Raw genomic sequence first — 14,743 nt, 5'->3', positions numbered from 1 at the left:
TATACGTCTTTCGGATGAGACGTTAAACCGAGGTCCTGACTCTCTGTGGTCATTAAAAATCCCTTGGCACTTCTCGTGAAAGAGCAGGGGTGTATTTTATATTCTGTTATTTTATATATAATTTCTGTTATTTTCCCAATTTCTACTTACTATTCTGCTTGTATACATACCCTTTTTTTTACCAATATGTCCAGGTCGGTGTCCTTAGCAGTAAATACATGGACACCTTTTAAACAAATGTTATTGTAAGGAAAATAATTAAACCATTACGACACCTAAAAATGACCTTTTTAAATAAAAAATTTAAAGTTTATTGAGATGATTGTTGGTGATTGTATAGGTTTTTGCCAGAAAATACATGAACATAGGAAAATTAAGACCTGTTTAAACGAGATTTAAGACCTAGAACACAACATTTCAGTAAATTTAAGACTTAAGGATTTTGAGAGTTAAGACATTTCAAGACTTTTTAAGACCAAGCAGAAACACTGTCTTTAATAACGTTTTGATAAAGGCTTCAACTCTCAATTAACCATTTATGGGAAAATACCGGATAGATATTGTATACCGTTATTCCTCCTAAAAATACTGGGATATGATATTTAGCCCATATCGCCCAGCCCTACAATATATCATACAACAAAACAAATAGACCATGACAGGCCTACACACAGACACAAACACACAAGGCCAAATACACTGCAAGTCTATGAGCATGCCTAATAAATAATTGTGTTGTCAGGGATGCAACTACACATAAACAGACCCAAAAAGCCACAGAATGCATGACACAACATTACAGTAGAGTTATTTTAAGAATGTCACAAACACTCAAGAAGTGTTTCCTCAGAACATTACACTAAATCATTTCTGATTTCAAAACTATTTTATGCATGTCTGAATATTGTCATCGTTTGCATGAGGCATTATATTCATTTCTGTTTTCTGTGGAATGAAATAGTAGAAATGTTTAAACGTTATTCTTTTCAAACACTGACTAGGAAAGTTGTGTGATTTTAGAGAAAATAAGAAGAGTATTCGTTGAATTTAATGTTATCAGAAGGAATTCAGAGCCATAAACCATTTCTTGTATGAATTAAAGAAAATGACTTTACTATTACTTTAAACATAACTTTTTTGCAGAGTGATAGAAACATTTGCATAATTTTTATGTACAAAATAAAAAGCCCAAGAGTCTTCATACCAACTGTTTTGATTCATTAATTTAATTACTCGAACATGTTTTTACTATATTATTAATTTGATTAAAGAAAATTTATTTTAACCAGTTTAAATTGCTTTTAAGTTTCACAAAAGCACAAAGAAAACAAGAAACATATTAAATGTAATAAGAAAAAAAATATTAATCTGAACTTATAACTTATATAACTTATCTGAACTTATTTAAGTTATAACTAATTTAAAAAAGGTTATTATTATTAAATCAAAATATGATTTACAGGATTTCTTAATAAATTGTTAACTTAATAATAATAACAATAATAGCAATAATAATAATAGTAATGATAATAATAATAGTTCCAATAATAATAATAATAACAATGATGATAATAATGACAGTAATATTAATAATAATAATAATAATAATAATAATAATAGTGATATTAGGTATAATGATAATAGGAAAAAAGGAGAAATGCAGAATTATTTGGGTGAGTTGCAGTTTGGATAATATAAAAAATATTATTTATTGCCATGCTAATGATAATAATATTAGTAATGATAATAGTCATTTCTTTATAGTTGAAGTCAGAATTTTTTAAATATTTCCCAAATGATGTTTAACAGAGCAAGGCAATTTCCACATTATGTCTGATAATATTTTTTCTTCTGGATAAGTCTTATTTGTGTTATTTCGGCTAGAATGAAAGCAGTTTTTAATATTTTTAACACCATTTTGGGGTCAAAATTATTAGCCCCTTTAAGTCATATATTTTTTCAATCGTCTACAGAACAAACCATCGTTTTACAATAACTTGCCTAATTACCCTAACCTGCCTAGTTACCCTAATTAACCAAGTTCAGCCTTTGAATGTCACTTTAAGCTGTATAGAAGTGTCTTGAAAAACATCTAGTCAAATATTATTTACGGTCATCATGGCAAAGATAAAATAAATCCATTATTAGAAACGAGTTATTAAAACTATTATGTTTAGAAACGTGTTGTAAAAATCTCTGTTAAACATAAATTGGGGAAAAAAATAAATGGGGGGGGGGGGGGGCTAATAATTCTGACTTCACCTGTATATCTAATCTCACGTACAGTATATTGTGCACAAATGATAAGCTACATTTTATGGGGGATTTTAGTATTGGGCTCAGATGGGAAAAAAATGAACATTTTCCATTCTCTATTAACTAAGTGAAGTTTCATAAAATAATTTTGAGAGGAGTACGTGATCTGATTGAGTACGACTGGCTAATCAGTAATAATCCAATCAGAGGGATCCTAGTTTACAATAAATGGATCGTTTTCTTCCTACTGCTCTATCTTCGCTTTGGAAGAACCCCCCCTTCCACCCCATTTCCTCCTTTTCCAAGGGGGAGCTCTCGAGACCTACCTGATCTCGGATCCCCTTATATGCTTATTGACCGGGCGGGAGCCTTGGGCTCAATTATCTCAGAGCTCAGGGTTCTCTCCCGGGACAGCATGCCAAACCTGCTATAAACGTTAAGCATATCTAAATGGGAACTCTTAAGAAGTCTTTGGGTTTGGATCAGAATTAATGTGAGCAAATGATTTTGCAAATGATGACAAAATCTTCATTGTCACTGAACCGTTCCTTACACACTAGGAAACCTTGAGAGAGAGAGACACACACACACACACTCTCCAGATTTCTCACACACTCATTTTCTTCCCTACAGTTTATTTTCTCACTGCCGTAAGGAAGTTGAGGGAGGTCAGATCAGCTTCCTGGTTTTGTTCAGCAGGAGGAGGCCGATTTTAATACATCTGCATGCATGACATCAGGAAAGAAACGCGCTGATTTCCAGAGTAACATCCATAGGATTTTTGTGCGAGATATTTGTCTTACTTTTGCAGCCTAATAGCTTGTTTCCACTGAACGGTACATTTCCATTTCCACTGTCCAATGAATGAATGTTCACTGTCCAATCCAATGAGACGTTTTTTTAAGTGTTCACCTGACCAATACGATGCACAAGACAAACAATCTAGCCGGTAACCAAACACATGCCAACCTCCAAAACAAACAAAGAGCGCGCACATAATGCAGACACGTCCTGCAGGTCGGTGCAAGACCTGACAAAACGTGGAGCGGATCAAAACACGCCAAGAATGTGCTTCAAAATGCGCAGAAATCCAACAAAACGGAGTGTGCGCGTTGATCAGATTAGGTTAATTCCCAAATAAGAAGCAGGACTGCGGGGTTTAAAAGGCTCTAACACGTTCTGCCATGCTAAAATGCGACAAATGTGCCTTTCAGGTGTGTCGCGGAGGAATGTTGAGGTGAGAGACGCCCGAGGATACACATTCCTCAGGGAATAGCACTCTTTCAACGCAATGCCAGAATGTGAGAGACAATATCAGGAGATTTTAACGAGGAACTTAGGAACAAGGCATGGCATTTAAGGGTTAGTTCACCCAAAAATGAAATGCACTCAATTTACTTGCCCTGAAGAGAGTACAAACCTTCAATTGAACACAAAAGGTGATATTTTGAAGAATGCAGGAAACTAGAAGCTCCTAATATGAAAAGGTGGAAAAATATATAGAAAAAAATAATGGTTACTGATTTTTACATTGCGTAAAGGATCTTCTATTGTGTTCAACAGAAGAAAAAAACTCAAACAAGTTTGGAACAAAAACAAGGAGGATAGGTAAATAAGAAATAGGTAAATGATGGCAGAATTAGATTTTTTGGGTGAACTACCCACCTAAATGAATCAAAAGTGACAATACTGTTAATTTCTGTTTTCATAAATGCTCATGCTGTAATTTTATAGTCATTATAACATCCTCAACTGAATTGGCTAACATTTTCCACCCAAAATATGAAGCAACACAACATTGTTTAATAATAAAGGTTTCCAAAGCTCAAAAGCAGCATATAGGAATGTTGAATGCATCACAGCAAAAATTGCATAATAAATAAAATTTAATGAAATAAACAATTATTATAAAGAGAAATAATGTTTTGGAACTGCATTTGTCAACAAATCAACTCAGCCTTTCTAAACAAGTGATACTTAATATCTAAAACACGTGATATATGCAGTCTAAAACAATAAATTAAAGAGATAATTCACCCAAGACTGAAATGTGCTCATCATTTACTTGCCCTGAAGAGAGTACAAACCTTAAATTTCCTTGGTTAATTGAACACAAAAGAAGATATTTTGAAGAATGCAGGAAACTGGCAGCTACTAATATGAAAAGGTGGAAAAATACATAGATAAAAATCAATGGTTACTGTTTTCTAACATTGCTTAAAGGATCTTCTAGTGTTAAACAGATGAAAGAAACGCAAACAAGTTTGGAACAACGAGGAGGATGAGTAAATGATGGCAGAATTAAGATTTTTGGGTGAACTATCCACTTAAACGAATCAATAATGACATTAAATGTCAATTTCTGTTTTCATAAATGCCCATGCTGTAACTTTATAGTCATTATAATATCCTCAACTGAATTGGCTAAAATATAAAGCAACACAACATTGATTAATAATAATAATAAAGGTTTCTTGAGCTCAAAGCAGCATATTGGATTGTTTCCAGCAGACTGGAGTAATAATGCTGAGTGTCTCACAGCACAAATTACATGATAAATATATATTTAATCAAATAAACTATTATTATAAAGAAAAATAATGTTTTGGAACTGCATGTCAACAAATCAACTCAGCCTTTCTAAACAAGTGATACTTAATATCTAAAACACAAAGTATATGCAGTCTAAAACAATAAATTAAAGAGATAATTCATCCCAGACTGAAATGTACTCATCATTTACTTGCCCTGGAGAGTACAAACCTTAAACTTCTTTCTTCACTTGAACACAAAAGAAGATATTTTGAAGAATGCAGAAAACCGAGTGCTACTGATATGAAAAAATATACATAAAATCAATGGTTACTGATTTCTAACATTCTTTAAAGCAGCTTCTATTGTGTTCATTAAAAGAAAGAAACTAACAAGAACAGGAGGATGAGTAAATGATGACAGAATTTAGATTTTGGGGTGAACTATCCCTTTAAATTGATCAAATATTGTTTGATTTCTGTTTTCATAAATGTTGTAATTTTCTAGTCCTCAAATAAATTATATGATTTTTTTTTCCACTCAAAATACGAAGCAACACAACATTGTTTAATAACAACAACAACAACAACAACAACAACAATAATAAATGTTTCTTAAACTCAAAATCAATATATTGGATTGTTTCCAGCAAACTGGAGTAATAATGCTGAGTGTATCACAGCAAAAATTACATGATAAATATATATTTAATCAAATAAACTATTATTATAAAGAAAAATAATGTTTTGGAACTGCATTTGTCAACAAATCAACTCAGCCTTTCTAAGCAAGTGATACTTCATATCAAAAACACGTGACATATGCAGTCTAAAACAATAAATTAAAGAGATAATTCATCCAAAAATGAAATGTGCTCATCATTTACTTGCCCTAAAGAGAGTACAAACCTTAAACTTCTTTCTTCACATGAACACAAAAGAAGATATTTTGAAGAATGCAGAAAACCGAGTGCTACTGATAAGAAAAGGTGAAAAAATATACATAAAATCAATGGTTACTGATTTCTAACATTCTTTAAAGCAGCTTCTATTGTGTTCATTAAAAGAAAGAAACTAACAAGAACAGGAGGATGAGTAAATGATGACAGAATTTAGATTTTGGGGTGAACTATCCCTTTAAATTGATCAAATATTGTTTGATTTCTGTTTTTTGAAGTTTTTTCACCCAAAATATGAAGCAACACAACATTGTTTAATAACAACAACAACAACAACAACAATAATAACAATAATAATTAATGATTATTGATCTCAAAACCAACATACTGGATTGTTTTCAGAAGACTGGAGTAATAATGCTCAATGCATCACAGAAATAAATTAAATTACATATTAAATATATTTAATTGAAACGAAAACTATTATAAAGAGAATTAATGTTTCGCAATTATTCATCATTTTTTCATTACATCAACTCAGCCTTTCAAAGTAAACCCCAAACTCCAAAATAGTATTAATTCTGAAGATGCCTCACACAGGTGAGTGGGCTTGACAAACCACCTGTAGAAAACACACTCTTTCATCTCTCAGCCATTTTAACCAACTCTTGCACCAGACACAATTTTTTCCAATCACACCATAAAAAAAACATTAAAAAAAAAACATTGTGCATTTATGAAGTGTGCTTTTCAACACTCCCTCACATAATTATGAGCACAAACAGTTTCTTTCTATAATGACCACTTGTTTTGAGTATTGCCTCTTCTTGAATCGCTCTTCAATTGTAAGTCACATTGGAAAAGCGTCTATGCTACTAAATGCTTAAGATAGTTTAATCAAAAACGCATGATATGTGCAGTCTGAAACAAGTTTGAGTTTGTCTTTCTCCCGTTCAAAGCATAAGAAAGATATTTGGAAGAATCTTGGGCAACCTGTAACCATTGACTTCCATAGTATTTGTTTTCCTACTAAAGTCAATGGGTACCTGTTTCTAAGATTCTTCAAAATAACTTGAAACCTTCAAACAAACTGGTTTAAAACAAGTAAATGGTGTTTAAAATCAAACGATGACAGTTTTCATTTTTTTCATCTACAATAAAAGGCACTATCTGCTTCCAACATCAACTCAATCAGCAACCAATAACCTAAAGAATCACCAATATTAGTCAGTAATGATGAAGCGACTGATATATCCCACTGTAGGTTCTCATTAACCTAAAAAGATATCTCTATCACAGCAATATCTGAACAGCTCATGGTGCCCTGCAGCCTCACCCAAACCCGGGCCTTCAGGACAGCTGTTTAGGGGTGATCAGGGGGATTGAGTTTCCTTCCCACTGCCACAAAAAAAAAAAAAAAAAAAACCCTGTCGCTTTCCGTTACTAGACTCACCATCACAACCAGAGAGACACAACACACTCACACACACACTTCCTGATCTGTGTTGTCATAGTGCTAAGCTTACTACGGCATGCAACTGTATCAAACACTATCCATAGAGTCAATGGCAAATTAAACAAACTAAAGAATATTAAAACGAGAGGCAAAAAAAGGCAACAGTCCCAGCAAAAAAACAACAACTAAAAAACATTTGCATCCTGCAGCACATTACACTTTATCAAAACTCAATATTTACATAACATTTGTATAAGAAACGCTGTTCTTGGGAATTCATTTGACTTGAGAGACTACATAAAACCACTGGGATAAGAAAGTATTGTATCGTATATTTTTATTTAATGTCATGCCAGCAACCAAGGCTATTTTCATGGCAGAAACCTTTCAATAATAAATATACAATTTAAACATCAACCAACAAATGAATACATAAATTAAATAAGATTTTTAGTGTTGATGCACGATAAAAATTCCAAAACCTTTTCTGGTGTTACTTTGTTAAAATGTCCTTAAATCATTCTGCATAAATCCGCAGATTTTTAACTAAATTCTGCGCAGAAATAGTAAAAATGTCCGCAGATTCCGTCTGGCCCTACTCATGGGGCATATAATTCAATAAATATAATTCAATAATTAATATAAAGCATATAAATTGATAAATATGACCATATTAATTACATTAAATTAACAGCTGCACTGGACAAAACATTTAGTACAGCCTTGTATGCTTAATTTGAACAAGAAAAAATAGCTTAAAACATTAAATAAATGTTAAAGAAAGCATAATGTTAAACTCTCAAGCATCAACATATTGTTACAACACCAATTCTTTTTGTATTTAACGCTTCAATGAATGATCTGCTAGATAGAACCTTATAATCCCAAGCGGAACATGACTTTTATAGAATGAGAAGGCTATCTGCATTTGCCGTTTGTTTTACCCCAATTTGCAAATGTAAGAGAATTTTCGTTTAGACTACATTTAAGCCTGGTTTATACTTCTTCGTCAAGTGATCGGCATGACCCATGGTGCATGCAACGCGCGTAGCCGTGCATTTATACTTCTGCACGCTGTTTCGGTTGCAGAAATGCAAAATACCCACCCAGTCTTCTGTATTCACGAAAATCACATCAGTGACAGATTTTAAGCACAATATGACAGATTGTAAGCACATGCCTCAAACACAATAATTCAACATCAGAATTAATGATCAGGACAAATCTAAAGTCTGTTCAAGTCCACCATTCCAAGTCTATACAACATTAAGCATTTTAACCAACAGTACAGCTACACAAAGCCTATTGCTGTTTAACCACATGTTTGAGAATAACAATAATAATAGCTCACTCATATTAACCTTTATTTTACATCTACACAATCATGAGAAAATCGTCATCTTTATTTTAGGCTAAAAAAAAAATCACTATTCTCATTTTAGCCAGAATCGTGCAGCTCTACAATATCTATATTATGACTACTTAACCTTTGTTTTAAAAACATAACCTTTGTTTTACTTATGTTAATGACTATTTCTTTACGTCAAACCACAATTTCAATTTATTAATTTCTGTTTTAATCAACTCTATACGTTTTGGCAAATTATCCCCTGAAAGACACTTGTATCATCTTCAAATAAAATCTTATTAATCCTATTTATTCTTGCACTTTCTCTGATTCACTCCTATACATTAATCCAATCAAAGTTAATGATTTCATTCTAAATAGAGCTGTTCAAGTCATCTGCCTAAATTGTATTCACATCACAATATAAATTGCAGCAAAATAAAATATCGCAATGTCAGATGTTTCCAATATCGTGCAGCCCTAAGGACCTTTATTTTTTATTCATTCATTTTGCTTTCAGCTTAGTCCCTTCATTAATCTGGGGTCGCCACAGCGGAATGAACCGCCAACTTATCCAGCATATGCTTTACCCAGCAGATGCCCTAGCAGCCGCAATCCATCACTGGGAAACATCCATACACCCTATTGTTAATGTTTACATACCGCAAAATGGTCTATATCAGGGATGTCCAAACCTGTGTCCTGCATAGTTTAACTCCAACTTTCTTCAACACACCAGCCTGGAAGTTTCTAGTATACCTAGAAAGAGCTTGATTAGCTGGTTCAGGTGTGTTTAATTGGGGTCGGAACTAAAATATGCAGGACACCGGCCCTCCAGGACCACGTTTGGACACCCCATGTCTATATATTGTGTGTATTGTTGTTGTAAATTACTGCACGCAAGGAGTATCTTGTAATTGTACAAATTAAATTATCAATACATTATTTCTCATACAATATATTATTTTAAACTACTATAACGTCAGTAAAAGTCACTTTGAGAGTAACATTTTCGGAATTAAAAATCGGCAAAACACATTAAGGTCCAAAAATACTACTCATAACAATAAATAAACTACTTTTCACTAAATATGGAACCTGTTAATTAACAGATATATAAATTACAGCGCACACTTTAAAAAAAAAGACTTCTGCTGCTTGTTTAAACTACTAAATGAGTTAAAAACAACACAATTCTTACGTTTTTTATTCAGGACAAAAAATTGTTTAATTGGTTAATTGTTTTATGTTAATTCCACTTAAATTTGTAAAACTATTAAGCTAACTTAATTCGTGTTGAGACACCGCAAAGAAATTGTGTGGAACTCATCCTTTACAACTCACTGTTGCACACTCTTGAGTTCACTTATTAGTGTGAGTGAAAATCAGCCTGTGAGAGTCTGAGATTGACAACAGCAGCAGGCTAGGGAGACTCAATGTTACTCTACAGTTTGCACGTGTTTATCCAATAATAAAAACATTTAATCACACATATAAAATTGTTTTTGTGATTGTTTGGTGCTAGTCTCGGTTTTAAAAAACACCGTTTAAATGCCCCCTCATCAGAAACGAGCGCTTGCTAACACACACACACACACTGATTTAGGTTATCCCACATCCATTTCTGGCTCCAAATAAACATTAGAGACTCCTGCCTTTTGGTGCACGTTTTATTTAAGCACTGAAAGAAGATTGGAAAGCTGTGAAGGTGAATTACACCCAAGGCCTACACACCCAAACGGGCTTACCGTGCTTGCTTTCTATTTTCCCCGACATGACGGCAGCGCTGGCCGGAGCCAATCCTCAGTTTGGACACTCACAGGAGGACAAATTTGGGGGTTGAGGCCACGGTTATCCTGAATTGTGTTCGTCAGCCACACATTTTGGTGCAGCGGGTCCGTGTGGATGTAAATCCCTGGTGAAAATGTGGAAGAAACCGTTCACATGCACACGCTGGCGACGGACAGACAGTGAAAGCGACTGCTGATGTGTGTGTGTGTGTGTGTGTGTGTGTGTTCGGGACGATCCATTGGGATGCGAACACAGCGCCGACTTCTGACTGGAATCACGAGCTACAGGGATAAAAAGGGATTTTTCGGGATCCAGACTGACTGGAATACTGCTAAAACATGTATCCTGTCGTAATTTAGTCTCCCTCGTGCCATTCATCAGGTCAAATGCGTGGAACATGAAATGAGATGTTTATTAGAATGTTCGTGCTGCTCTTTTCTGCATAATGCACACTTTTATAGATTTTTTTTCTCTTGTTTCTAATTCAAATATCTAAGCATTTGTCAGTCAAAAAGCTTTTCCAAGACAAATAAAACATTGTTTTCACAAATAATAAGTCAAAATGATGTGAGTTTTTATTTTAAAAAGCAAAATTATCAGCCGGTGTGGTAAGATTACTTCACATTTAAAAGAAGCTTATTTTACTTACAACATTCGCAAATTTGACCCTTTTTTTTTAGAGGAAAAACTAATTTAATCTTGACTACTAAAGGTATACATACAGGCTCAAATTATTATTATTTTTACATAATATCTACATAAAATATATAGCCTAATTACATCTATTTAAAATGTTCTACTTATTTTGATTAAAATTATATTAAATTTTAAATTTATTAATTAGTTTTTTTTTTTTCCTTAGGCTTAGTCTCTTTGTTCAGGGGTTGCCACAGCGAAATGAACTGCCAACTAATCCAGCATGTTTTACCAAAGACCATAGAATACAAAAGGGACTGCATTAACACAGCGGATGCCCTTCCAGCTGCAACCCAGTACTGGAAAAATCAAGATTATTTAAATGAATTTCTAAAATTGCACGTTTTTACGTAAATTATTTTAAAATGAACAGCTTTCAAGACATATAAGCTAAACAATAAACATAAGTACTAGGTGTAGAACAATCACACTAAAGTAGAATAGTGGCCATCTTCCGCCATCTTGCGGATGAATTATAAAATCACACCCCTTTTTTAAAGTACTGGCTTTATATATTTATTTGTGATATTAGGCTATATCATCAACACTTGAACTACGCTATGCTAATTTATTTATTTATAGCTTGATCATTCACGTCTGTTTGTCATATAAAATAACTGCAATGAAAGTTAATTAGAGACTCGTGGCAAGTTTGTCGAGACCAAAGTAATTTCTAAATACATATTAATAATTTTAGCAAACAATTAATCCCTGCCGTTTCTGTGCTTTTACAGTATTTTAACCTCCACCGCTAGATAGAGCACCTGAACTACAAAACACAGTTTTCACTCAGTTTTTCATTTTCAACTTCACTGTCGATCATTTCAAACGAGCAACACGTAAATGTTTATTATTAAGTAAATATATATATTTTTTGAAATTTATTTTATGATTGTTATTTCATATGCAGCAAGTGAACACGGTAAAATCAAAGTTTGCAGCTCTTCTAAAACTACAAAATATCAGTTTATAGACTGCTGTTGTTCTGTATTTTGTTCACAATTTTAAATAAATCGTATCCATCTTGATTTACAATGAAATCTGTTACTTTTTTTAATAATCTAAAGACGATATTTTGAATGCATGCATATATATATATATATATGCATGCATTCAAAATATCGTCTTTAGATTATTAAAAAAAGTAACATATATATATATATATATATATATATATATATATATATATATATATATATATATATATATATATATATATACGTGTGTGTGTGTATATATATACATATATATGTGTGTATATATATATATATATATATATATATATATATATATATATATATATATATATATATATATATATATATCAGGCCAATGTTTATGAGTTTGAATAAGTTTGAAAAAGTAGGAGTTTAATAAAATAATATAATAATAATACTAATTATTATTATTATTATTATGGGGCGGCACAATGACTCAGTGATTAGCAGTGTCGCCTTACAGTAAGACTGTCGCTGGTTCGAGTCCCGGCTGGGTCCGCTGGCATTTCTGTGTGGAGTTTGCATGTTCTCCCTGTATTGGAAGAGACCTTGAACGTGGCATGGTTACTTGTGCCAGAAGGGCTGGTCTGAGTATTTCAGAAACTGCTGATCTACTGGGATTTTCAAAAGAAGATTGGAAAAACATTGCCTGGTCTGGTGAGTCTTGATTTCCACAGCAACATTCGGATGGTCGGGACAGAATTTGCCGTCAGCAACATGAAAGCATGGATCCATCTTGCTTTGTATCAACGCTTCAGGCTGGTGGTGGTGGTGTAATGGTGTGGGGGATATTTTCTTTGCACACTTTGGGCTCATTAGTACCAATTGAGCATCATGTCAACACCACAGCCTACCTGGGTATTGTTGCTGACCATGTCCATGCCTTTATGACCACAGTGTACACATCTTCTGATGGCAACTTCCAGCAGGATAACACGTCATGTCATAAAGCGCGAATCATCTCAGACTGGTTTCTTTAACGTGACAATGAGTTCACTGTATTCAAATGGCCTCCACAGTCACCAGAGCTCAATCCAATAGAGCACCTTTGGGATGTGGTGGAACGGGAGATTCATATCATGGATGTGCAGCCAACAAATCTGCAGCAACTGTGTGATGCTATTATGTCAATATTGAGCAAAATCTCAGAGGAATATTTCCAGTATCTTGTGGCCAGCTAAAATAATTGGCAGCAGATACAAGTGGCTGTTTAAATCAGTTACAATGTGTGTGTGTTTGGAGTAAACTATTGGTCTGTGAGCCACAGCAGTCAGTGTGTGTTTGTCCGTGTGGAGAGTTTGATCTGCTGACGTGGATCTCTGTGCTGAAGCATTTGCTCAGGTCTGCTGGAGATCAGCGGGCATAGATTGATCAGCCTGACTGACTGTCAGCGTGAGACTGCAGTGAATCAGTAACCGATCAGAACACACACACACACACACACACACACACACACACACACACACACACACACACACACACACACACACACACACACACACAAATGAAAATACTGCAGATGGAGGAATGCTTTTCGTCTCTTGACCTCCAGCACTATGACATATTGACTGGTGCGCTCGTGTGTCCTCAGAAAACAAGTGAAGGGTCAAAAGTCACGTTTATAACCTGCTCAGTGTCGGACAGGAGAAATAGGATGATCCGTCAAATGTGACAGAAACAGACACACACGGAGAAAGAGAGAAATAAAGGTCAAACAAAATCAAAAACAGACTTGTGTTAAAGGCATTAGTGGCCATTACTGATGCGTTTAGTCTAATTTTACTTTACTTTTAGGCTGTATGTTGATAAAAACACCAGTTTCACTAAAAAAGTGTTTTGTGAACACTTACAGTGTCTATCGGTGCTGTAGATCTGCTGGTTTTATACTGTTGAATGAATGAATTACTTCCTCACAGACTGATTGGTGCGATTACACATTCACCAGGCCCATAGCCAGGAGGGGTTCGAAAGACCCGCCACTCACTGACAAATATACTGTCCCATACAGTATATGAGCTAATTGGTCCCATTTTGACAGCTATTCCAGAATAAATTGTGAAAATAGGCTATCGAAAAAGATTTCCCAACAGATTTCCCAGTGATGGGTTGCAGCTGGAAGGACATCCGCTGTGTAAAACATATGCTAGATGAGTTGGTGGTTCATTCCACTGTGGCGACTTCAGATTAATCAAGGAACTAAGCCGAAAAGAACATGAATGAATGAATGAATGAATAAATGAATGAATGAATGAATGAAAAAGGCCTTAAGACCAAGCGGAATCCTCTGTTGGCTGTTGGTTTGGTGTAACTTCAGCTAATCAGTTTTGGATCCAGTTACAGTGCATCCGAAAAGTATTCATGACGCTTTACTTTTTCCACATTTTGTTCATGTTGCAGCCTTATTCCAAAATGGATTAAATTAATTTATTTCCTCAACATTCTACACACAATACCCCATAATGACAATGAGAAAAAAAGAGTTTTTTAAATTTTTGTAAATTTATAAGTAATAAAAAAACTAGAAAAATCACATGTGCATCAGTATTCACAGCCTTTGCCACGAAGCTGTAAATTGAGCTCAGGTACATTCTGTTTCCACAGATCATTCTTGAGATGTTTCATCAGCTTCATCGGAGTTCACCTGTGTTCAATTCAGTTGATTGGACATGATTTGTAAAGGCATACACCTGTCTATATAAGCTCCCAGGGTTGACAGTGCATGTTAAAGCACAAACCAAGCATGAAGACAAAGGAATTGTCTGTCGACC

At 34.2% G+C, this 14,743-nt stretch overlaps 2 protein-coding genes across 11 annotated transcripts in view; one reads left to right on the top strand and one right to left on the bottom strand.

Moving 5' to 3' along the window:
- rapgef1b (Rap guanine nucleotide exchange factor (GEF) 1b) overlaps nt 1-10,547 on the bottom strand; it is a 103,460-nt gene extending 92,913 nt beyond the window's left edge. For 9 of the 10 annotated variants that reach the window (XR_015519525.1, XR_015519526.1, XM_087299390.1 and 6 more), the window contains exon 1: nt 10,239-10,547. Coding sequence is in view for 8 of the 10 variants with exons in the window: in XM_087299390.1 (XP_087155516.1) it covers nt 10,239-10,266 (28 nt within the window). In the remaining 2 variants the exon portion in view is untranslated. 10 annotated transcript variants of the gene reach the window in all.
- cdk5rap2 (CDK5 regulatory subunit associated protein 2) overlaps nt 1-14,743 on the top strand; it is a 635,428-nt gene that overhangs the window by 472,134 nt on the left and 148,551 nt on the right. The window lies entirely within an intron of this gene.

Source organism: Danio rerio, chromosome 21, assembly GCF_052040795.2.
Source record: "Danio rerio strain M-AB ecotype USA chromosome 21, GRCz13ab, whole genome shotgun sequence".
Taxonomy (NCBI): Eukaryota; Metazoa; Chordata; class Actinopteri; order Cypriniformes; family Danionidae; genus Danio; species Danio rerio.
Note: the sequence above shows the minus strand (reverse complement) of the source record. Positions and strands in the feature narration are given on the sequence as shown.